General features: G+C 53.3%; 1 protein-coding gene across 2 annotated transcripts in view; it reads right to left on the minus strand.

Moving 5' to 3' along the window:
- Nucleotides 1-248: 248 nt before the first annotated feature.
- DEAF1 (DEAF1 transcription factor) overlaps nt 249-23,950 on the minus strand; it is a 63,756-nt gene continuing 40,054 nt past the window's right edge. For both annotated transcript variants that reach the window (XM_034931845.3, XM_034931846.3), the window contains exons 11-12: nt 9,701-9,790; nt 249-673 (exon numbers count right to left, since the gene is read on the minus strand). In XM_034931845.3, coding sequence (XP_034787736.1) covers nt 569-673; nt 9,701-9,790 — 195 coding nt within the window. In that variant the 3' untranslated portion in view covers nt 249-568. The remainder of the gene's footprint in view (nt 674-9,700; nt 9,791-23,950) is intronic.

Raw genomic sequence — 23,950 nt, forward strand, 5'->3', positions numbered from 1 at the left:
GCCCGGCCGCGCTGCCCCGTGCACCGGAGGTTCCGGCCTGGCCTGGCCGCGCTGCCCCGTGCACCGGAGGTTCCGGCCTGGCCTGGCCGCGCTGTCCCGTGCACCGGAGGCTCCGGCCTGGCCTGGCCGCGCTGTCCCGTGCACTGGAGGTGGCGGTGGGCTTGGTTTTCCCACCTGGGCAGTAGGAGGAAGGGGAGGAAACCCCCCCCCCGAGGGCTGGCACTGCAACCGGCCGTGTGGGGCAGGGAGACCTTATTTACACTTTATTGACAGACACAACACGTATGTATGTGCGTCGCAGCACAGGCCCTGTGGGCAAGACCGGACGCTCATGATCCCAGGGATAAAAAATCTGTCCGTGAGCGGGCAGGGGGCCCGGGCGGGGGGAGTCCGCTCCCCAGGGCACCATTCGCTTAAAGTGTGTTAATAACTTGTCCAGCAAGTTTCTTTACCTTCCCACACCCCTCTTCTCAACGTCCCCCCAGAGTCCTCAGGGGGGCCTTCGACCTGCAAAAGCCTCACAGGAGTGTGAGGGGCCCCAGCTCCTCCCAGGGCGGCCGATGGAGCCTCACACGGTCACCTTCTCCATCACGCTTTCAGCCACGTGGACTTCGTCTGCCTGGACGGTGACAGCTGCTGACTGGCCGCATATGTGCTGGTGATCTTTCCAGTCCTGGAAGGGAGGACACACCCATGTCAGCAGGGTCAGTGGGTGGAGCAGGGCCTTGGAGCAGGGTCTGGGCAGGGTCCCCAAGGCAGACCCCAGGCTCCTCACCCCAGAGGGTGCAGCCCTCTGTAAGCTCACCTGGAGGTGCTGAGAATGCCCTCCCCAGCCCCCGTGCGCCCAAACTCTGGTGGTCTCTGCTCCAATACAGCCTTCCCCACACTCTCTTGGTTTGAGGAACTGGATCAAAAGGCAAACAACAGGTGGGGCACGGTGGCTCACGCCTGTAATCCCAACACTTTGGGAGGCCCAGGCGGGTGGATCCCCTGAGGTCAGGAGTTCGAGACCAGCCTGGCCAACATGGTGAAACCCCATATCTACTAAAAATACAAAAATTAGCTGGGCATGGTGGCAGGCACCTCTAAGCCCAGCTACTCGGGAGGCTGAGGCAGGAGAACTGCTTGAACCTGGGAGGCGGAGGTTGCAGGGAGCCGAGATGGTGCCACTGCACTCCAGCCTGGGTGACAGAACAACTCCATATCAAAAAAAAAAAAAAAAAAAAAAGTCAAACAACAAACCAGGGTAAGACTCTCCAAACCAGTTGTTTTGTGTTAGGGATGTAAACAAAAAATATCACAAATGCAGAAAAACATTTAAATATGTAAATATTACATATGTAAATTACGATCAAGTTCTGTGGGGGTTTTTTTGTTGTTTTTCGGACAGAGTTTCGCTCTTGTTTCCCAGGCTGGAGTGTAACGCGCAATCTCGGCTCACCACGACCTCTGCCTCCTGGGTTCAAGCAATTCTCTTGCCTCAGCCTCCCTAGTAGCGGGGATTACAGGTGCACGCCACCACATCTGGCTAATGTTTTGCATTTTTAGTAGAGACAGGGTTTCACCATGTTGGTCAGGCTGGTCTCGAACTCCTGACCTCAGGGGATCCGCCCGCCTCAGCCTCCCAAAGTGCTGGGATTACAGGTGTGAGCCACTGTGCCCCGCCTCAGTTCTGTTTTTAATGGCAAAGATGAAAAAGCAAACTGGAACCAGCCCGTGGCTGCAGAGAAAGGAGGTGGGGGATGGTGCTTGGGAGAAGCCACAGGTCCTGTGAGGTCAGCACACAGAACCAGGCTCTGCCTCCCTGCTATGTCGAGCACCTCGGAATGGGGCAGAGCTCTAGAGGAAGCGCCAGGTGCTGAAGCTGAGACGGCCTCGTCAGACAGAGGCAGCTCCGTGCACGAGGGCGTGATAGGTATGTATATAACACACAGAGCAGAAATAAATGCTTCCAAATGGTGACAGAGTTATTCCCTAGAGAGCAGAATTCCAGCTGATTATAATAAAAGAGCAAAATTAGGCCGGGCACAGTGGTTCACGGCTGTAATCCCATCATGTTGGGAGGCCGAGGTGGGCAGATCACCTGAGGCCAGGAGCTCGAGACCAGCCTGCCCAACATGGCAAAACCCCATCTCTACTAAAAATACAAAAACTAGCCGCCTGTGGTCATGCGCACCTGCAATCTCAGCTACTTGGGAGGCTGAGGCACAAGAATCGCTTGAACCTGGGAGGCAGAGGTTGCAGTAAGCCAAGATTGTGCCACGGCACCCCAGCCCGGGCAACAGAGTGAGACTACGTCTCAAAAAAAAAAAAAATAAATAAAATTAAAATTACCTGGTAACAGACTATAAATCTACATAGCACGAAAGCCACACATCAGCAAACTGCAGCATCTGGTGCAGACCCACCGCCCACCCCTCCCGGGCCTCCACTCCGGGGCAACCAGGAAGGGTTCCGGTTCCTGCCGAGACTCTGTGTGGGGTGAGGGGCCTGCACCCCTCATGGGAGCTGCCCCCCGTGAGAGGATGTGGGCGGCGGACAAGGCCCCCAGGAGTTCTAGATGCTTCCTTCTCTGGTCTACAGGTTTGAGCCACTCCCTGGGGCCTGTGCAGATGGAGGGAGAGAGGGCGCATATCAGTGTTGACTCTGAGCTACAGAAGCTTCCATCAGGTTCTTCCAGCAAAGAGGCAAATGCCCAGGGTTGACTTTTAAAATCAGAACTACTGAGTTCTTTTTTAAAGCAAATTTTTCCATCTTAAACATCAATGTGATGCTTCTTACAGTATAATGCTAAAACATTTTTGAAAAAAAAATCATTATCTGAAAAGCCAGAATTAGAAGTTAGCGTTTCAGTTTTTGGAAAACGGAAAAAAATGATTAAATTCACAAGAAGCTAACAGTGAAAGTGCCTGATACAAATAAATGAGAAAAGCCAACATCACAGACTGTAAAAACAATGACTTCGGGAGGTCAAGGTCACTTGAGGTCAGGGGTTGGAGACCAGCCTGAGCAACATAGCAAGACCCTATCTCTATAAAAAAAAAAAATGTTTTAAAATTAGCTGGGTGTGGTGGCTCATGCCTGTGGTCCAAGCTACTTGGGAGACAGAGGCAGGAGGATCATTTGAGCCAGGAGATCAAGGCTGTAGTGAGCCGTGATGGCACCACTGGACTGTAGCCTGGGTGACAAAGCGAGACCCTGTCTATAGAAAACCTAAAATAGGCTGGGTACGGTGGCTCATGCCAGTAATCTCAGCACTTTGGGAGGCCAAGGCAGGCAGATCATGAGGTCAGGAGTTCAAGACCAGCCTGAACAACATGGTGAAACCCCGTCTCTGCTAAAAATACAAAAATTAGCCGGACGTGGTGGCGGGTGCCTGTAATCCCCCAGCTACTAGGGAGGCTGAGGCAGGAGAATCGCTTGAACCTGGGAAGTGGAGGTTGCAGTGAGCCGAGATCGCGCCGCTGCACTCCAGCCTGGGTGACAGAGCCAGACCCTGTCTCAAAAACAGAAACAAAACCAAAAACAAACAAACAAATAAAAACCAAAAATAAGTAATGAAATAAAAACAGTGACTAAAAATCCAATTAAAACACAATCCAAATCTGACTTACAGTGATCCAGGCCTCACACATGAAAATGATGATGCGTGGGGCTTGCTTTAAAATGCTCAGCCCTCAGCCCAGAGAGAGAGGGGGACAAGCCAGGAGGGCAGGCGCTAAAGCAGCTGATACAGGCGAGGGCGACGGGCCTCTCCTGGGCGATCCAACTCATGTGCACGTCTCACATTTTCCAAAGTTAAGGATTAAAAAGTGTTGCCACCACAGCAGGTAGGTGACTCAATCCAGGCGGTGCTGGGAGCAGGTGGGTAGACTTGACCCAGGCGGTGCTGGAAGCAGGCCACAGGCAGGACACCAGGGCTGGGTGGGGAAAAATGCCCAGAGCCCCCAGACCCTCCTGGGGAACAGGCCCGGCTGTGGGGACTGCAGAGGTGCCCTGTCTACAGGCGCGTGTGTGTGGAGAAAGCATAAAGAGCACAGGTACCAGAAACACGCCTCAGCTGACGGCCCCCAGGCCTAGGAGGGACTGAATCATACGGAGCTTGGCCCCCAAGGCTGGCTTTCTTCAGGTGGGTGCTGGGTGCAGGGGATTCCTGTTGGGGCTTCATAACATGCATAAACTCGTGTATACTTTTGTGTACATACCAAGTCCTCTACAATTAATTTTTAAAATTATCACTGCCTTTTTTTTTTTTTTTGAGACGGAGTCTCCCTTTGTCTCCCAGGCTGGAGTGCAGTGGCACGATCTCGGCTCACTGCAAGCTCCGCCTCCCGGGTTCATGCCATTCTCCTGCCTCAGCCTCCCGAGTACCTGGGACTACAGGCGCCCGCCACCACGCCAAGCTAATTTTTTTGTATTTTTAGTAGAGACGGGGTTTCACCATGTTAGCCAGGATGGTCTCAATCTCCTGACCTCGTGATCCGCCTGCCTCGGCCTCCCAAAGTGCTGGGATTACAGGCGTGAGCCACCGCGCCCGGCTGAAGGCAGCTTTTTAAAGAACAGGATCTGAGGGAGGCTTGAGGACAGGGTGTCCTGGGCTGGAGGTCCGGCTGGAAGGCAGCTTTTAAAAGAACGGGATGTGTTCGTTCTGTAGGTGAAAGGAGCTCAGTAAGTGCTTATGTTGGGGCCCAAATAGTGTTTGCCAGGAATGTATACACTCAGCCTCTGCAGTACACTTTTCCTGCTTGAGGAAATTCTATCCTCCTACTGAAAACTGAGATAAATTAAAATGTATATTGTAATACCTATAGCAGTAAGAAAATAACAACTTTAAAGATACTGTTGAAAAATGTTCAACAAAAGAATTGAAGTGGTACACTAGAAAACACAACTAGAAAATACACATTTAACAGAAAAGAAAGCAGTGAAAGAACAGAGGAGCAAAACATGAAACATAAACTGCAAATACAAACACAAATCCACTTACATTGATAATTACATTAAACATGAGATTAGGTTTTGCGCAGTGGCTCATGCCTATAATCCCAGCACTTTGGGAGGCCAAGGTGGGAGGGTTACTTGAGCCCAGGAGTTCAAGACCAGCCTGGCCAACATGGCAAAACCCTCTCTCTACAAAAAATTCAAAAATTAGCCTGGCATGGTGGTGCATGCCTGTAATCCCAACTACTTGGGAGGTTGAGGCAGGAGAAGCGCTTGAACCCGGGAGGCAGAGGCTGCAGTGAGCTGAGATTGCGCCACTGAACTCTAGCCTGGGCAACCATGCGAGACTCCATCACACACAACACAACAACAACAACAAAAACGGGCATGGTGGCGGGTGCCTGTAATCCCAGTTACTTGGGAGGCTGAGGGAGGAGTATTGCTTGAACCCGGGAAGCGGAGGTTGCACTGAGGTGAGATTGTGCCACTGCACTCTGGCCTGGGTGACAGAGAGAGACCCCACTTAAAAAAAAAAACAAAAAAAAAAACGGCTGGGTGTGGTGGCTCACACCTATAATCCCAGCAGTTTGGGAGGCCGAGGCGGGCGGATCACTTGAGGTCAGGAGCTCAAGACCAGCCTGACCAACATGGTGAAACCCTGTGTCTACTAAAAATACAAAAATTAGCCAGGTCTGATGGCACACTCCTGCAGTCCCAGTTACTCGGGAGAATGAGGCACGAGAATCCCTTGAACCCAGGAGGTGGAGGCTGCAGTGAGCCGAGATTACGCCAGTGCACTCCAGCCTGGGCAACAAAGTGATACTCTGTCTCAATTCAAAAAACAAAACAGGCCAAGTTCCAGTGCGGTGGCTCACACCTGTAATCTTAGAACTTTGGGAGGCTGAGGCGAGTGGATCACCTGAGGTCAGGAGTTCGAGACCAGCCTTGCCAACACGGAGAAACCCCATCTCTACTAAAAACACAAAAATTAGTTGGACGTGGTGGCTCATGCCTATAATCCCAGCTACTCAGGAGGCTGAGGAAGGGAAATCACTTGAACCCGGGACGTTGAGGTTGCAGTGGGCTGAGATCGTGCCATTGCACTCCAGCCTGGCGACAGAGTGAGATTGTCTAAAAAAAAACACAAAACAAAAACAAAAACAAAACAAAAAAGTAGATTAAACACTCCAATCAAAAGGCAGAGACTAGTGTGGTGGTTCACACCTGTAATCCCACCACTTTGGGAGGCTGAGGTGGGTGAATCTCTTGAGGTCAGGAGTTTGAGACCAGCCTGGCCAACATGGTGAAACCCGTCTCTATTAAAAATACAAAAATTAGCTGAGTGTGGTGGCAGGAGCCTGTAATCCCAGCTACTTGGGAGGCTGAGATATGAGAATCACTTGAACCCAGGAGATGGAGGTTGCAGTGAGTGGAGATGGAGCCACTGCATTCCAGCCTGGGGGACAGAGTGACAGTCCGTCTCAAAAAAAAAAAAAAAAAAAAAAAAGGCAGAGACTATCAGACTAGATTAAAACCTAAGATCCAACCACATTCTGTCTCTAAGGGAATGCTTAAGAGCCAAGGACACAAAATTAGAAGTAACAAGATGTTTGTTTATTTATATGTTTATTTAATTAAAAAATAGAAACAGGGTCTCGCTTTGTTGGCCAGGCTGGTCCTGGCTCAAGAGATCCTCCCCTCTTGGCCTCCCAAAGTGTTGGGATTACTGGTGTAGGCCACTGCACCCAGCCAAAAAAGTTTTTTTTAAAAAGATGCAGGCTGGGCGCAGTGACTCACACCTGTCATCCCAGCACTTTGGGAGGCCAAGCGGGGGTGGAACACTTGAGTCCAAGGGGTCGAGACCAGCCTGGGCAAAATGGCGAAACCCCATCTCAACTAAAAATACAAAAAATTAGCTGGGCATGGGGCGTGTATCTGTAGAGACAGCCGTGAGTCAAGATCATGCCACTGCGCCCCAGTCTGGGTGACAGAGTGAGACTCTGACTCAAAAGTAAAAGATGCAAACATTCACCATAAGACAGGTGGAGTGTCTATGCTACTATCAGAAAAGGTAATTTTTTTTTTGAGATGGAGTCTCGCTCTGTTGCCCAGGCTGGAGTGCAGTGGAGTGATCTTGGCTTACTGCAACCTCCGCCTCCCAGGTTCAAGCAATCCTCCTGCCTCAGCCCCCCTAGTAGCTGGGATTACAGGCACGCGCCACCACGCCTGGCTAATTTTTGTGTTTTTAGTAGAGATGGGGTCTTACCATGTTAGCCAAGCTGGTCTCAAACTCCTGACTGGTGATCCACCTGCCTCAACCTCCCAAAGTGCTGGGATGACAGGCGTGAGCCACTGTGCCCAGCTAGAAAAAGTAAATTTTAATATAAAAACTTCTATTGGCTGGTGTAGTGCCTCATGCCTATAATCCTAGCACTTTGGGAGGCTGACATGGGAGGATCGCCCGAAGCCAGGAGATGGAGACCAGGCTGGTCAACATAGTAAGACTCCATCTCTGTAAGAAAAAAAAAAAAAAAATTAAATAAAAAATAAAAAACTTACTGAGACAAAGAAGGATGTTTTATAATGATAAAAGAGCTAATTCATCAGGAATGATAATTATAAACTAAACATACATGCACGTAACAACAGAGTCCCAAAATAAATGAAGCAAAAACAGGCATAATGGCAGATAAAAACAGATAATTCAGCTGGGCGCGGTGGCTCACACCTGTAATCCCAGCACTTTGAAAGGAGACTGAGGAGGGCAGATCACAAGGTCAGGAGATCGAGACCATCCTGGCTAACACAGTGAAACCCTGTCTCTACTAAAAATACAAAAAATCAGCCGGGCGTGGTGGCAGGCACCTGTGGTCCCAGCTACTCGGGAGGCTGAGGCAGGAGAATGGTGTGAACCTGGGAGGCGGAGCTTGCGGTGAGCCGAGATCGCGTCACTGCACTCCAGCCTGGGCGACACAGCGAGACTCCGTCTCAAAACAAAAACAAAAACAAAAACCAGATAATTCAACAGTAATAGCTGGAGAGTTCAACACTTCACTCTAAATAAGGGGTAGAACAAATAGAGAAAATCAGCGAGAATATGAAAAAGTTGAACAATACTATCAACCAACCTAACTGATATCTAATACTCCACCCAACAGAGCAGAATATACAAGCAACACTCTCCATGATAAGACCATACGCTAGGCCCTAACACAAATCTCAATAAATTTAAAGGTACTGAAAAATACTAAGTATGTTCTTGAACCACAATGTAATTAAAGTAGAAATTAATTATAAAGGTACATTTAAGAAATCCAGAAATATTTGAAATTAGCATAGTTCTTTTTTAGATCTACTCCTGAATCCAGCACACACTTCCAAATAACTCATAGGTCACAGAAAAAAATCACACGGCAAATATTTTCAACTGCATAAAATATTCGAACTGAATAAAGATGAAACACAGGCTGGGTGCCGTGGCTCACACTTGCAATCCCAGCAATTTGGGAGGCCGAGGCAGGCAGATCACTTGAGGCCAGAAGTTTGAGACCAGCCTGGGCAACATGGTGAAACCCTGTCTCTACTAAAAACATAAAAATTAGCCAGGGGTGGAGGTGCATGCCTGTAATCCCAGCTACTCGGGAGGCTGAGGTAGGAGAATCACTTGAACCCGGGAGGCAGAGGTTGCAGTGAGCCGAGATCTTGCCACTGCACTCCAGCCTGGGCTACAGAGCAAAACTGTCTCAAAAAGAAAACAGAGAAGGAGGGCAGAAGGGCACACTTCCCAACTGATTTGAAAGGCCAGTGTTGCTCTGACACCAACATGAAACAGACATCACAGGACAAAATATAGACCAGCATCTCTCATAAATATGAGAAAAAAAAACCATCAAAAAGATTAGTAAAGCGGCTGGGAACAGTAGCTCAGGCCTCTAAATCCCAGCACTTTGGGAGGCCAAGGTGGGTGGATCACCTGAGGTCAGGAGTTTGACACCAGCTGGGCCAACATGGTGAAACCCCGTCTCTACTAAAAATACAAAAATTAGCTGGGCATGGTGGCGCACGCCTGTAATCCCAGCTACTCGGGAGGCTGAGGCAGGAGAATCGCTTGAACCCGGGAGGCAGAGGTTGCGGCGAGCCAAGATCGCACCACTGCACTCCAGCCTGGGTGACAGAATGAGACTCTGTCTCAAAAAAAAAAAAAAAAAAGTGACTAAATGCTCCCGAGTACTCTGATTATGGTAGAAAAAGTTATACAATCCTGAACTACCGTTTATAGCCTACAAAATTTCTCTTGAATTTCTGTGGAGCGGAGGGCTGAATAATAGAGGAACTGTGGACAGTCTCTCTTGCGTGGCTCTGCAGGGGTGTGGAGGGCTGAATAACAGAAACAGAGGAACTGTGGACAGTCTCTCGCGTGGCTCTGCAGGGGTGTGGAGGGCTGAATAATGGAACTGTGGACAGTCTCTCTTGCGTGGCTGTGCAGGGGTGTGGAGGGCTGGGAAGCACTGACCAGCAGCCCTCAGGGTTTCCGGCCACCAACTGTGGGGCCTCACAAGAGCACTACCTGGCCATGTCACATGTGAGCCTTCTGCAGGGTCTTCACGGAGCCAGGCAGGAGCCCCGGATTCCCAGAGGGAGGGACAGGGAGGGGAGTCAGGTGTGGCACCAGGAGCACAAGGGGAGGGAGGGCCACCCAGGGGTCTTCGTAGCGAGGGAGGAGGGGGGGGGCACTGAGCCTGGTGTAGGTGAGACCTACCTTGCGCTGGCAGAAGGTGGAGCAGTAGTTGACCTTGTGGCAGCCCGTGCACTCGCTCATAGCCTCCCGGCCGCAGTTAACGCAGGACTGCTGCAAGAAGGACACAACAGGCCAGTCAGTGACGTGGCCGTGGAGAGCCCCTGAGACGCCGGGGACAGAGGCAGGTGTAGGCAGGAGGCCCCGAGGTCTCCCCATTGGACCCTTTTTTTTTTTTTTTTTTTGAGATGGAGTCTCACTCTGTCGCCCAGGCTGGAGTGCCGTGGCGCGATCTCAACTCACTGCAACTTCCGCCTCCTGGGTTCAAGCAATTCTCCTGCCTCAGCCTCCTGAGTCTGGGATGATAGGTGCCTGACACCACGCCCAGGTAATTTTTGTATTTTTAGTAGAGACGGGGTTTCACCATGTTGGTCAGGCTGGTCTCGAACCTCTGACCTCGTGATCCACCTGCCTCGGCCTCCCAAAGTGCTGGGATTATGGGCGTGAGCCACTGCGCCCAGCTCCCATTGGACTCTTGACTGCGCCTCTGCCCCAGTGCTGCTCAGAACGTTCTCGTCACCTCCAGAATCAGCTCTTTCCTGGCCTCAGTGCAGTTTGCCCCCTACATTCATTCACTGGAAGACCAGCATGGGCCGGGAGCAGTGGCTCATACCTGTAATCCCAGGACTTTGGGCAGCCGAGGCGGGTGGATCACCTGAGGTCAGGAGTTCAGCATAGGCAACGTTGCGAAACCCAGTCTCTACTAAAAATACAAAAATTAGCTGGGTGTGGTGGTGGCCACCTGTAATCCCAGCTACCTGGGAGGCTGAGGTGGGAGAATCGCTTGCACCCGGGAGGCGGAGGTTGCAGTGAACCGAGATTGCACTACTGCACTCCAGCCTGGGCGACAGAGCGAGACTCCCATCTCAAAAAAAGGGAAATCAGGGCCGGATGCGGTAGCTCATGCCTGTAATCCCAGCACTTTGGGAGGCTGAGGCGGGCGGATCACAAAGCTAGGAGATCGAGACCATCCTGGCTAACACGGTGAAACCCCGAGATTGTACCACTGCACTCCAGCCTGGGTGACAGAGCAAGACTGTCTCCAAAACAAACAAACAAACAAACAAAAAACAAAGGGAAATCAGCATGGAAATCTTTCTGCAAACTCCAAGGAGCTTCACTCCAGCCAGGCCAGCACAGAAAATCAAACTCAGGAGTCCACCGCTCCCAACACTCCTGAGCAGGGCTGTGGGCATCAGCCTGGGCGCACCGTGGCAGGCGTGTGTCCCAAACTGCTGCGGCGGTGCCCCAGCCAACACCCCCACGCCCCACCCGAGCCGGTTTCTGTGGTGGATTGAAAAGATGCCACCAGAGGTTTGTGTACTTTCTCCTGGAATTACATTACTGGAGCTTTTCTTTTTAATCAGCGCATAGGTCAACATGCTGTCAATGATTAATGTTTGCGGCATGACTAAGGTGCTTGACAGTTGTGAGCTCCGCCGTCAATGCTCTCTGAGACGGAGAAGACCACCGGGCCTAGGAGAGGCCTTGGCGCCGCGACCCGCACGCCCAGTACACACCCAGATCATCCGCAGGCGCTGCGGGAGGGGCCGTGGCCAGTGGGTGAGTGGCAGCGTCTGTGAGCAGCACGGGAAACGACTCCAGCGTGGCCCCACGGCTCCCGCACGCGTGCAGACCTGCTCCGAGGTTCTGTTCTGATGCTTGCCTCCCTCCTTCGCAAACGTGATCTTTAACATTTTTCCAGTTGTAAGACATTCAGAGCTCCGACATTCAGTCACTCACTTCAGAAAACAGGAGCATTAGGAGGAATTTTGGTGCTAATTTAGGTTGCCCCCTGCCTCTATCTACTTTATTTATTTATTATTATTATTATTTTTTTGAGATGGAGTCTCACTCTGTCGCCAGGCTGGAGTGCAGTGGCACGATTTTGGCTCACTGCAACCTCTGCCTCCCGGGTTCAAGTGATTCTCCTGCCTCAACCTCCTGAGTAGCTGAGACTACAGGTGCACGCCACCACATCTCGCAAATTTTTTTTTTTTTTTTTTTTTAGTAGAGACAGGGTTTCACCATGTTGGCCAGGATGGTCTCGATCTCTTGACCTCATGATCCACCTGCCTTGGCCTCCCAAAGTGCTGGGATTACGGGCTTAAGCTACCGCCCCTGGCCTTCTATTTATTTATTTATTCATTTTTGAGACAAAGTCTCGCTCTGTTGCCCAGGCTGGAGTGTAGTGGCGCAATCTCGGCTCACTGCAACCTCCACCTCCTGGGTTCAAGTGATTCTTGTGCCTCAGCCTCCCCACAGCTGGGACTACAGGCGCGGACCACCACGCCTGGCTAATTTTTTTGTATTTTTAGTACAGATGGGGTTTCACCATATTGGTCAGGCTGGTCTCGAGCTCCTGACCTCAAATGATCTACCTGAGTCAGCCCCCCAAAGTGCTGGGATTACAGGCATGAGCCACCGCGCCTGGCCTTTGCCTCTACTTTAAATGACAAACTCTTTTTTTTTTTTTTTTTTTTTGAGATGGAGTCTCGCTCTGTCGCCCAGGCTGGAGTGCAGTGGCACGATCTCAGCTCATTGCAATCACCACCTTCCAGGTTCGAGCAATGCTTCCACCTTAGCCTCTCAAGTAGCTGGGATTATAGGCGCTTGCCACCATGCCTGGCTAATTTTTGTATTTTTAGTAGAGACGGCATTTTGCCCTGTTGGCCAGGCTGGTCTCGGAAACTCCTGACCTCAGGTGATCCGCCTGCCTTGGCCTCCCAAAATGCTGGGATTACAGGCATGAGCCACCAAGCCCGGCCGACAAAATATTTCTTAAAAATTCTGTAACCACAGAGAAGTTTCTCGAAGGAGAACACAGCTTCTGCAGGCTTTATTAACATTCTGGGTTGCTCCGTGGATGGCCGGGCCAGGCAGGACCCTGGTCCAGCCCCTCACAGACAGAGGTCAGGTGGGGTGGGAGGCTGGCGGGAGCGTGGTCACTGTCCCGGGGAGCGGCCCCCACGCTGAGAAGGGCACGAGGCTCCGCGTCCAGCAGTCCCTGTGCACCACACACCAGGACGTCCTGTACTTGCCCCCCAGCATAGTTCCTGGAGGACAGCACCCCTGAACTGAACGGGAAGCCTGTCCTGTTGCCTCGCAGGCGCCTCTTCGGCCTCAGCTGGGACTTTCAACCACTTGGGCCTTTCGCGGTATGCCCTTTACAAAACCTTTTTTTTTTTTTTAAACTAAAAAATAACGTTCTAGGAAGGTTAGAAGGAGCTTTGGGGTCTGAATTAGAGTCAGAGGCAGTAGCATGAACTCATGTTCTCTTCACAGATACAGAAGTGGCTGCGGAGATGTTCATACACACAGGTGACACCCTCATCTCTGCTCTGCAGCTGAACAGGTGACACCCTTGTCCCTGCTCTGCAGCTGAGGGCCTCCACGTGACAACATCCCAGCAGCACCAGACCCACCTGGCACCCACCTGGCACCCAGGCCTCACTCTCTAAGACTTCCCAATAAAAGGACCTGGGGCTCCCTGCCTGGCACCCAGGCCTCACTCTCTAAGACTTCCCAATAAAAGGACCTGGGGCTCCCTGCCTGGCACCCAGGCCTCACTCTCTAAGACTTCCCAATAAAAGGACCTGGGGCTCCCTGCCTGGCACCCAGGCCTCACTCTCTTAAGACTCGCCAATAAAAGGACCTGGGGCTCCCTGGAGACGGGGCTGATTCCCGGGCCAGGGCAGGGAATGCAAGAGGAGCCTGGAGCACCCTGCAGTGCCAGGAAGTCAGGACGTACCCCAAAATGAAAAGTCTGTTGATGGGGGTGCATCAGGGGACCCAGGAGCCGACGGCAGGAGCTCCCTAGGGCCAAGGACAGATGGTGTGATTCACAAAAAAGTAGTGTTGCCTTCTAGCTCAGAGTTTAAAACATACATAAAATGAGCCCATCCTGATACCAACAAATGATCAAATAAATAAATACAAGTCCAAGCTATTCCAGATCCTCCCGTCTAGGAGAAGCCCCCCACGGCCATGGACTTACTCCCTGACTAAATGTGCAAAGGGAGAAGCAGTCCTGTCACCAAGGAGACACCTGCAGACACCTGACTCTGGTGAGGAAGGTTAGAGCTGTCTGTAATGTCACTTGGATGTCAGGGATGCCAAAGTGGGGTGAGACAGGCGGCGGCACCCCTCCCTGAAACCTGTCGTCCACCCCCACGAGAAAGCACAAGACAAGCCTGGATCGGGGCACCTGGACAAACTGCCTGGTCAGGCCCTCACAGAACTGCAGGGCACGGAAGACAAGGAAAGACTGAGAGACCGTCACAGGCCTGAGGGTGCTGGGCAAATGGTGCACGGGAGGCTGTCTCCCACAGGTGGCAGCGGGGACAAGGTCCTAGAGCAGAAACAGGACATTGATAGTGAAATTCAAAGTCCGGAGTTCACAGGGACACCCAGCGCTGGTTTCTCAGCTACAACAGCCATGCCCTGTGGGCTTTGAAGTTACAGAGGGGAGGCTGCGGAGTGGCAGAAGGGACCCTCTGTGCTCACTTTGCAACTTTTCTGTAAACCTAAAATTATCCCGAAATACGTTTATTTTTAAAAATACCATTCATTAGCCGGGCGTGGTGGCTCACGCCTGTAATCCCAGCACTTTGGGAGGCCGAGGCAGGCGGATCACGAGGTCAGGAGATCGAGACCATCCTGGCTAACACAGTGAAACCCTGTCTCTACTAAAAATACAAAAAAAATTAGCCGGGCGTGTTGGCGGGTGCCCGTAGTCCCGGCTACTCAGGAGGCTAAGGCAGGAGAATGGCGTGAACCCAGGAGGCGGAGCTTGCAGTGAGCCGAGAACGCACCACTGCACTCCAGCCTGGGTGACAGAGCTAGACTCTGTCTCAAAAAAAAAACAAAAAACCATTCATTACTGCGGAAGAGGTGTGTGTGCATTGCAGAAGGTTAGGACAAGACACCGCGTTTCCGCGGCCAAGGACATCGACAAGTCCCATTCTGCGCTTTCAGGAAACCGTCAGGAAATCACAGGACTGCGGATGGCACAAAGGGCAGAAGTGCCCAGGCCTGCCCGGGCGCCCCAAGAAGCTCATGCTGCCAAGCAGCTGGCACTGCCATTGGCATTCAGAGTTCTCTGGGCCGCAGGCGGGCAGAGGAGGAGACTGCAGCAGAGCACCCTGCGGGGAGTCCCGCCCAAGCAGCGGGTCCAGCCCCTCAGCAGAGACTGCGAAGGGGTTTCCTGGCCTGCCTTCCCTGCTGCAGGGGCCCCCCATCTGCACATCACACAACAGGAACACACCTACTTTTGGCAACGCAATAGCTGGTGTACTTTGGTCCAGGTGGAAAAAAGCCTTGTGAATCACATATGCTGGTTTCATTATAATTGATTTTTAAGTTAGACAAATTACAGATAACAAAGCCACTCCTTCAGAAACAGCCAACCAAGAGTAAGACCATAAGATTACATATAAAATGCCTATTAATTTCTAACTATCAAAGAACAAGCTAATAATGTATTCATTATTCTTTCTGCAAATAAAACTAAGTCTAACTTGAAAACCTAGATACTGGCCAGGCATGGTGGCTACACCTGTAATCCCAGCACTTTGGGAGGCCGAGGCGGGAGCATCGCTTGAGCCCAAAAGTTTAAGGCCAGCCTGGGTGACATGGCAAAACCCTGTCTCTACAAAAAAAAAAAAAAAGAAAAAGAAAAATTAGCTGGGCATGGTGGCATGCACCTCTTAGCTACCAGAGAGGCTGAGGTGGGAGGATTGCTTGAGCCTGGGAGGTGGAGGTTGCAGTGAGCTGAGGTTGCACCAGTGCACTCCAGCCTGGGTGACAGAGGGAGAACATGTCTCAAATGATAAAAAATAATAATAAAAAAGAAAACCTAGACACACCCCGGATGGAGATGAGGCTGTGGTTGGAGGCAGCCTGGTGGATCGTGTATCTTACGAGGAGTGCTTTCTTTATGACTTATTCTTAGAGAATGTAATGCTGCCAGGAGCCTCGATGGAGCCAACTCCGTGTCACCATCACTCCTGAACCAAATGGGGCCACAAGCCCACTGTGCACAGGGGCCTCCGCCTGCTTCAGGGGCCAGGTGATTGGAGGGCGAGTTGGCCTCGGGGTTCAGAGCCGCTGGGAAAACCCTGAGTAGCCTTTGCAGATCCACTCCTGGGTCTAGTTCCAGAGGCTCCTTTCCCGGCACTGCAGTGAGTTCAGGTGAAGCAGCCGCCTAATTCCACAGGCCCGGCCTCCTCTGGAGAGACAGAGCGGGAGAGGGGAGAGTGAGCAGGAAGCCAGCGGTAGACGGGGCTTCAGGAGAACCTGCTGGACCCTGAAGCTGTGAACCGGAAGCTGGGGAGTCCCAGCGTCACCCTGCATGGAGGCTGAAATACAAAGTCCCCAACACAGGGCAGGTGGGGCCAGGTGGGGCTTGGGCAGGCAGGGCCCAAGGGGCTGCTGCTGTGCACCCTTGAGGTCTGCCCCCGGGACCACTGTGGCTTCACCAATGCCCACCATGGGGCAGAGGGCTCCCCATGACTGTGTCCCGTGAGGGCGCAGCAGCTCAGCTTAAAAGAGAAATGCAAATTAGACTGGATTACTCTCCCTCGAGGAAGCAACGGAAATAAGAGAAAACCCTCAAAACATCAAGCAGGTTTATCTGAAAGCTGAGCCGCACACGTAAGGAGATCAAAGGATTAGTCTAATAGCATCTTTTTGAGCTGGGACAGAGTTTGCTGTTTCTATGAAATGACCATGATACAGATCTCTGAGGAAGCATCAGGCAAATTCAAATTTACAACCTATCCCCGCCCCTGCCCCAGAAAGCCCACACACCTCATCCCAGGTCAGGCAGGGTCCCGCTGAAGTGGGACTGCAAAGCCACCTCTGTGCTTTTCCCAGGCTGCCCCGCCGGCGCCGCCTCACCCCGTCCCGGGCGCCTTTTCCCAGGCTGCCCCACCGGCGCCGCCTCACCCCGTCCCGGGCACCTGGCCGCCCCCTCCCACCACAACACCCCCGGCTCCCTCGGGGGACTCCAAGGCTGCATTTCCGGGGTGCTCTGAAGAGTTCCCTGGGGACACGGGGATGGCGGGCTGCTCCCGAGTATCCCAAAGACGCCAGCAACCCTTGCTCACTGGGCCACGGCAGGATGTTGGTCCAGTCCGGCTCTGGAATCTGATGTTTGATGCGGAACAGGTGACTGAGCTGTCTTGGGTCTGGCCGGGCCTATTTGGCTCACGTGAGTGTTAGGCTGACACTGGAGAACAAGGCAGGCAAAAGCCTTCACTTACAGAAACCCCATACCTGGACTTCAAGGAAATGTCACTGAAACACAAGCCCCTCTCGGCGCTGCTTGAGGCACCCGCGGCCTTACGGTGTTGGGAGAGGCCCCGCAGGGAAGCGGCTGCTCTGGGGTCTGTCTCCACCCTTCCAGATCCCCAGGCACGGAGGCACCATCCAGGCACAGCACAGACCTATTTCTGAGCCTCCTAGGAGTCAAGGACATTGTTACTGTCCAACTTACGTATTCTTCTCCCTTTCATACCCTTCTGTGCTGTACTATATTTAACACTTTAAAAGGAAGTTAGGGAGACTGGAGAAAGCCTGAGAGAGAGCTACTAGAAACGGGGACAGGCTGGAGGAACGGGGTTTGCGCTCAGGGCAGCATGGCCAACAACAAGCCGGGGCCAGGGCAGTGAGTCCAAGACCCTGCAGCCACTCGGCTGGCTTCCACTGGACACTGTGCCCTTGACAGCCAAGGGCATCTGCTCTTCTGCCTTGTTGAATCTCTGCAGAGCTCATTACATACACACAAATGCAGATTTCCCATGGTTAAAGCTGGCAACAATCCCCTTAATAGCTTCAGCTGGGCTACATTTGATTTTTTTTTTTTTTAATTCCAGATAAAAGGCCAGGCACCGAGGCTCATGCCTGTAATCCCAGCACTTTGGAAGGCCGAGACAGGTGGATCACCTGAGGTCAGGGGTTCAACACCAGCCTGGCCAACATGGTGAAATACCGCGTCTACTAAAAATACAAAAATTAGCCAGGCGTGGTGGCAAGCGCCTGTAACCCCAGCTACTCGGGAGGCGGAGGCAGAAGAATCGCTTGAACCTGGGAGGCACAGGTTGCAGTAAGCTGAGGTCGCACCACTGCACTCCAGCCTGGGCAACAAGAGCGAAACTCCGTCTCCAAAACAAACATTCCAGATACAATGTGGAAGCGGCAGCGTCACGCCTGCCCTCCCACTGCTGGAGGCATGGGTGCTCTGTCAGGGTGCTCATGAGCAAGGCTTCCTCATTCCCACACGTGGACCTTTCCATTCAGAGACAGCAGTGTCTGCCTTTCAAACCCTGACTTTCCAGCACTAATTACAAATAACAATTTAATGGCACAAAGCAAGCTTGTCCAACCCACAGCCCGTGGGCTGCATGCAGCCCAGGATGGCTTTGCATGAGGCCCAACACACATTCGTAAACTTTCTTAAAACATTATGGGCCGGGCGTGCTGGCTCATGCCTATAATCCCAACACTTTGAGAGGCCGAGGTGGGCGGATCACCTGAGGTCAGGAGTTCAAGACCAGCCTGGCCAACATGGCAAAATACAAAAACTAGCCGGGCGCAGTAGTGCGCACCTGTGATCCCAGCTACTCGAGAGGCTGAAGCAAGAGAATCGCTTGATCCCGGGAGGCAGAGGTTGTGTGTGGTGAGCTGAGATCGCGCCACTGCACTCCAGCCTGGGCAACAGAGCAAGATTCCATCTCATAAAACAAAACAAAAAAAAAAAAAATTATGAGATTTTTAATGTGTGGCCCAAGACAATTCCTCTTCTTGCAGTGTGGCCCAGGGAAGAGAAAAGATTGGACACCCCGGCATAAGGCCTTCCTCCCATTCTGCAGTGGCGTGGGATCAGGGAACAGAAACCCATTTTCATCCTACTGTTGTGGGGAACCATTCAGTACTTCCTACAGGGCAGGAGGACGCCAACATGCGACCACCTTCCTCCCCTCGCCGACCTCCGACTCCCGCCCAGCCCAGGCGCCCCCCAGGCTCCTGGAGGTTGCTCCGCGCTGCTGTTGCTGCAGGTGAAGGGACACAGGTTTAGAGGCTCCTCCTTGTAGGACTTCTGAGCCTCACCCCCGAGCCCTCGTAAGATACCTGTGGAGCTGATCTCAAAGAAATCTCCACATCTAATTCAGAACCATCATCTCACCAGAACACAACGGCCTTGCTCCTGCCTGGGTGCTGTACCATGATGGCACCACAATGGTCCAAGTGACCACCACCTTTGCTGGAACGGCTGCACGCATACAGCACTGGGCACAACCACGTTTGCAAGTGCCCATGAGTGTGAACCATGTCAGCCCTCAGCAGGGCAGCAGGGGGCAGCAGCACCATGAATATCTCCTCCAGCCAACTGACCCTGCCGCACCCCCAGAGGGCACGATGCCCATTCCCAGCCTCCCTGAGCACAGCCGCTGTCCTGATGCTCTGAAAGGGATGATATTTGGCTTTTTACTACTGGCCTGGGGGCCAGAAGCAGGGGCTCACGCCTAGAGTCCCAGCACTCCGGGAGGCTGACTGGGCGAATATCTTCAGACCACGTGTTCAGGACCAGCCTCCGCAACACAGCAAGATGCTGTCTCTATAAAACACACAAAACCTAGTTGAGCATGGTGGCTTACGTCTGTAATCCCAGCACTTTCGGAGGCCAAGGACGGTGGATCGGACAGGGCGTCACACTCGGTCACTCTGAGTCCTGGCTCAGCTATTCACACCGAGAGGAGGAGGACAGGGCGTCACACTCGGTCACTCTGAGTCCTGGCTCAGCTATTCACACCGAGAGGAGGAGGACAGGGCGTCACACTCGGTCACTCTGAGTCCTGACTCAGCTATTCACACCGAGAGGAGGAGGACAGGGCGTCACACTCGGTCACTCTGAGTCCTGACTCAGCTATTCACACCGAGAGGAGGAGGACAGGGCGTCACACTCGGTCACTCTGAGTCCTGACTCAGCTATTCACACCGAGAGGAGGAGGACAGGGCGTCACACTCGGTCACTCTGAGTCCTGACTCAGCTATTCACACCGAGAGGAGGAGGACAGGGCGTCACACTCGGTCACTCTGAGTCCTGGCTCAGCTATTCACACCGAGAGGAGGAGGACATGGCGTCACACTCGGTCACTCTAAATCCTGACTCAGCTATTCACACCGAGAGGAGGAGGACAGGGCGTCACACTCGGTCACTCTGAGTCCTGGCTCAGCTATTCATACCGAGAGGAGGAGGACAGGGCGTCACACTTGGTCACTCTGAGTCCTGACTCTGCTATTCACACCGAGAGGAGGAGGACAGGGCGTCACACTCGGTCACTCTGAGTCCTGACTGAGCTATTCACACCGAGAGGAGGACATGGCGTCACACTCGGTCACTCTAAATCCTGACTCAGCTATTCACACCGAGAGGAGGAGGACAGGGCGTCACACTCGGTCACTCTGAGTCCTGGCTCAGCTATTCACACCGAGAAGAGGAGGACGGGGGTCACACTCAGAGCCTCTAAGTCCAAGCTCAGCTATTCACACCGAGAGGAGGAGGACAGGGTGTCACACTCGGTCACTCTGAGTCCTGGCTCAGCTATTCACACCGAGAGGAGGAGGACAGGGTGTCACACTCGGTCACTCTGAGTCCTGACTCAGCTATTCACACCGAGAGGAGGAGGACAGGGCGTCACACTCGGTCACTCTGAGTCCTGACTCAGCTATTCACACCGAGAGGAGGAGGACAGTGCGTCACACTCGGTCACTCTAAATCCTGACTCAGCTATTCACACCGAGAGGAGGAGGACAGGGCATCACACTCAGTCACTCTGAGTCCTGGCTCAGCTATTCACACCGAGAGGAGGAGGACAGGGCGTCACACTCGGTCACTCTGAGTCCTGACTCAGCTATTCACACCGAGAGGAGGAGGACAGGGCGTCACACTCGGTCACTCTGAGTCCTGACTCAGCTATTCACACCGAGAGGAGGAGGACAGGGCGTCACACTCGGTCACTCTGAGTCCTGGCTCAGCTATTCACACCGAGAGGAGGAGGACAGGGCGTCACACTCGGTCACTCTGAGTCCTGACTCAGCTATTCACACCAAGGGGAGGAGGACAGGGCGTCACACTCGGTCACTCTGAGTCCTGACTCAGCTATTCACACCGAGAGGAGGAGGACAGGGCGTCACACTCGGTCACTCTGAGTCCTGGCTCAGCTATTCACACCGAGAGGAGGAGGACAGGGCGTCACACTCGGTCACTCTGAGTCCTGACTCAGCTATTCACACCGAGAGGAGGAGGACAGGGCGTCACACTCGGTCACTCTGAGTCCTGATTCAGCTATTCACACCGAGAGGAGGAGGACAGGGCGTCACACTCGGTCACTCTGAGTCCTGACTCAGCTATTCACACCGAGAGGAGGAGGACAGGGCGTCACACTCGGTCACTCTGAGTCCTGGCTCAGCTATTCACACCGAGAGGAGGAGGACAGGGCGTCACACTCGGTCACTCTGAGTCCTGACTCAGCTATTCACACCGAGAGGAGGAGGACAGGGCGTCACACTCGGTCACTCTGCGTCCTGGCTCAGCTATTCACACCGAGAGGAGGAGGACAGGGCGTCACACTCGGTCACTCTGAGTCCTGGCTCAGCTATTCACAACGAGAGGAGGAGGACATGGCGTCACACTCGGTCACTCTAAATCCTGACTCAGCTATTCACACCGAGAGGAGGAGGACAGGGCGTCACACTCGGTCACTCTGAGTCCTGACTCAGCTATTCACACCGAGAGGAGGAGGACAGGGCGTCACACTCGGTCACTCTGAGTCCTGGCTCAGCTATTCACACCGAGAAGAGGAGGACAGGGGGTCACACTCAGAGCCTCTAAGTCCAAGCTCAGCTATTCACACCGAGAGGAGGAGGACAGGGCGTCACACTCGGTCACTCTGAGTCCTGACTCAGCTATTCACACCGAGAGGAGGAGGACAGGGCGTCACACTCGGTCACTCTGAGTCCTGACTCAGCTATTCACACCGAGAGGAGGAGGACATGGCGTCACACTCGGTCACTCTAAATCCTCACTCAGCTATTCACACCGAGAGGAGGAGGACAGGGCGTCACACTCGGTCACTCTGAGTCCTGGCTCAGCTATTCATACCGAGAGGAGGAGGACAGGGCGTCACACTCGGTCACTCTGAGTCCTGACTCTGCTATTCACACCGAGAGGAGGAGGACAGGGTGTCACACTCGGTCACTCTGAGTCCTGACTGAGCTATTCACACCGAGAGGAGGACATGGCGTCACACTCGGTCACTCTAAATCCTGACTCAGCTATTCACACCGAGAGGAGGAGGACAGGGCGTCACACTCGGTCACTCTGAGTCCTGGCTCAGCTATTCACACCGAGAAGAGGAGGACAGGGGGTCACACTCAGAGCCTCTAAGTCCAAGCTCAGCTATTCACACCGAGAGGAGGAGGACAGGGTGTCACACTCGGTCACTCTGAGTCCTGGCTCAGCTATTCACACCGAGAGGAGGAGGACAGGGTGTCACACTCGGTCACTCTGAGTCCTGACTCAGCTATTCACACCGAGAGGAGGAGGACAGGGCGTCACACTCGGTCACTCTGAGTCCTGACTCAGCTATTCACACCGAGAGGAGGAGGACAGTGCGTCACACTCGGTCACTCTAAATCCTGACTCAGCTATTCACACCGAGAGGAGGAGGACAGGGCATCACACTCAGTCACTCTGAGTCCTGGCTCAGCTATTCACACCGAGAGGAGGAGGACAGGGCGTCACACTCGGTCACGCTGAGTCCTGACTCAGCTATTCACACCGAGAGGAGGAGGACAGGGCGTCACACTCGGTCACTCTGAGTCCTGACTCAGCTATTCACACCGAGAGGAGGAGGACAGGGCGTCACACTCGGTCACTCTGAGTCCTGGCTCAGCTATTCACACCGAGAGGAGGAGGACAGGGTGTCACACTCGGTCACTCTGAGTCCTGACTCAGCTATTCACACCAAGGGGAGGAGGACAGGGCGTCACACTCGGTCACTCTGAGTCCTGACTCAGCTATTCACACCGAGAGGAGGAGGACAGGGCGTCACACTCGGTCACTCTGAGTCCTGGCTCAGCTATTCACACCGAGAGGAGGACAGGGCGTCACACTCGGTCACTCTGAGTCCTGACTCAGCTATTCACACCGAGAGGAGGAGGACAGGGCGTCACACTCGGTCACTCTGAGTCCTGACTCAGCTATTCACACCGAGAGGAGGAGGACAGGGCGTCACACTCGGTCACTCTGAGTCCTGGCTCAGCTATTCACACCGAGAGGAGGAAGACAGGGCATCACACTCGGTCACTCTGAGTCCTGGCTCAGCTATTCACACCGAGAGGAGGAGGACAGGGCGTCACACTCGGTCACTCTGAGTCCTGACTCAGCTATTCACACCGAGAGGAGGAGGACATGGCGTCACACTCGGTCACTCTAAATCCTGACTCAGCTATTCACACCGAGAGGAGGAGGACAGTGCGTCACACTCGGTCACTCTAAATCCTGACTCAGCTATTCACACCGAGAGGAGGAGGACAGGGCATCACACTCAGTCACTCTGAGTCCTGGCTCAGCTATTCACACCGAGAGGAGGAGGACAGGGCGTCACACTCGGTCACGCTGAGTCCTGACTCAGCTATTCACACCGAGAGGAGGAGGACAGGGCGTCACACTCGGTCACTCTGAGTCCTGACTCAGCTATTCACACCGAGAGGAGGAGGACAGGGCGTCACACTCGGTCACTCTGAGTCCTGGCTCAGCTATTCACACCGAGAGGAGGAGGACAGGGTGTCACACTCGGTCACTCTGAGTCCTGACTCAGCTATTCACACCAAGGGGAGGAGGACAGGGCGTCACACTCGGTCACTCTGAGTCCTGACTCAGCTATTCACACCGAGAGGAGGAGGACAGGGCGTCACACTCGGTCACTCTGAGTCCTGGCTCAGCTATTCACACCGAGAGGAGGACAGGGCGTCACACTCGGTCACTCTGAGTCCTGGCTCAGCTATTCACACCGAGAGGAGGAGGACAGGGCGTCACACTCGGTCACTCTGAGTCCTGACTCAGCTATTCACACCGAGAGGAGGAGGACAGGGCGTCACACTCGGTCACTCTGAGTCCTGGCTCAGCTATTCACACCGAGAGGAGGA

This window comes from Pan paniscus, chromosome 9 (genome assembly GCF_029289425.2).
Source record: "Pan paniscus chromosome 9, NHGRI_mPanPan1-v2.0_pri, whole genome shotgun sequence".
Taxonomy (NCBI): Eukaryota; Metazoa; Chordata; class Mammalia; order Primates; family Hominidae; genus Pan; species Pan paniscus.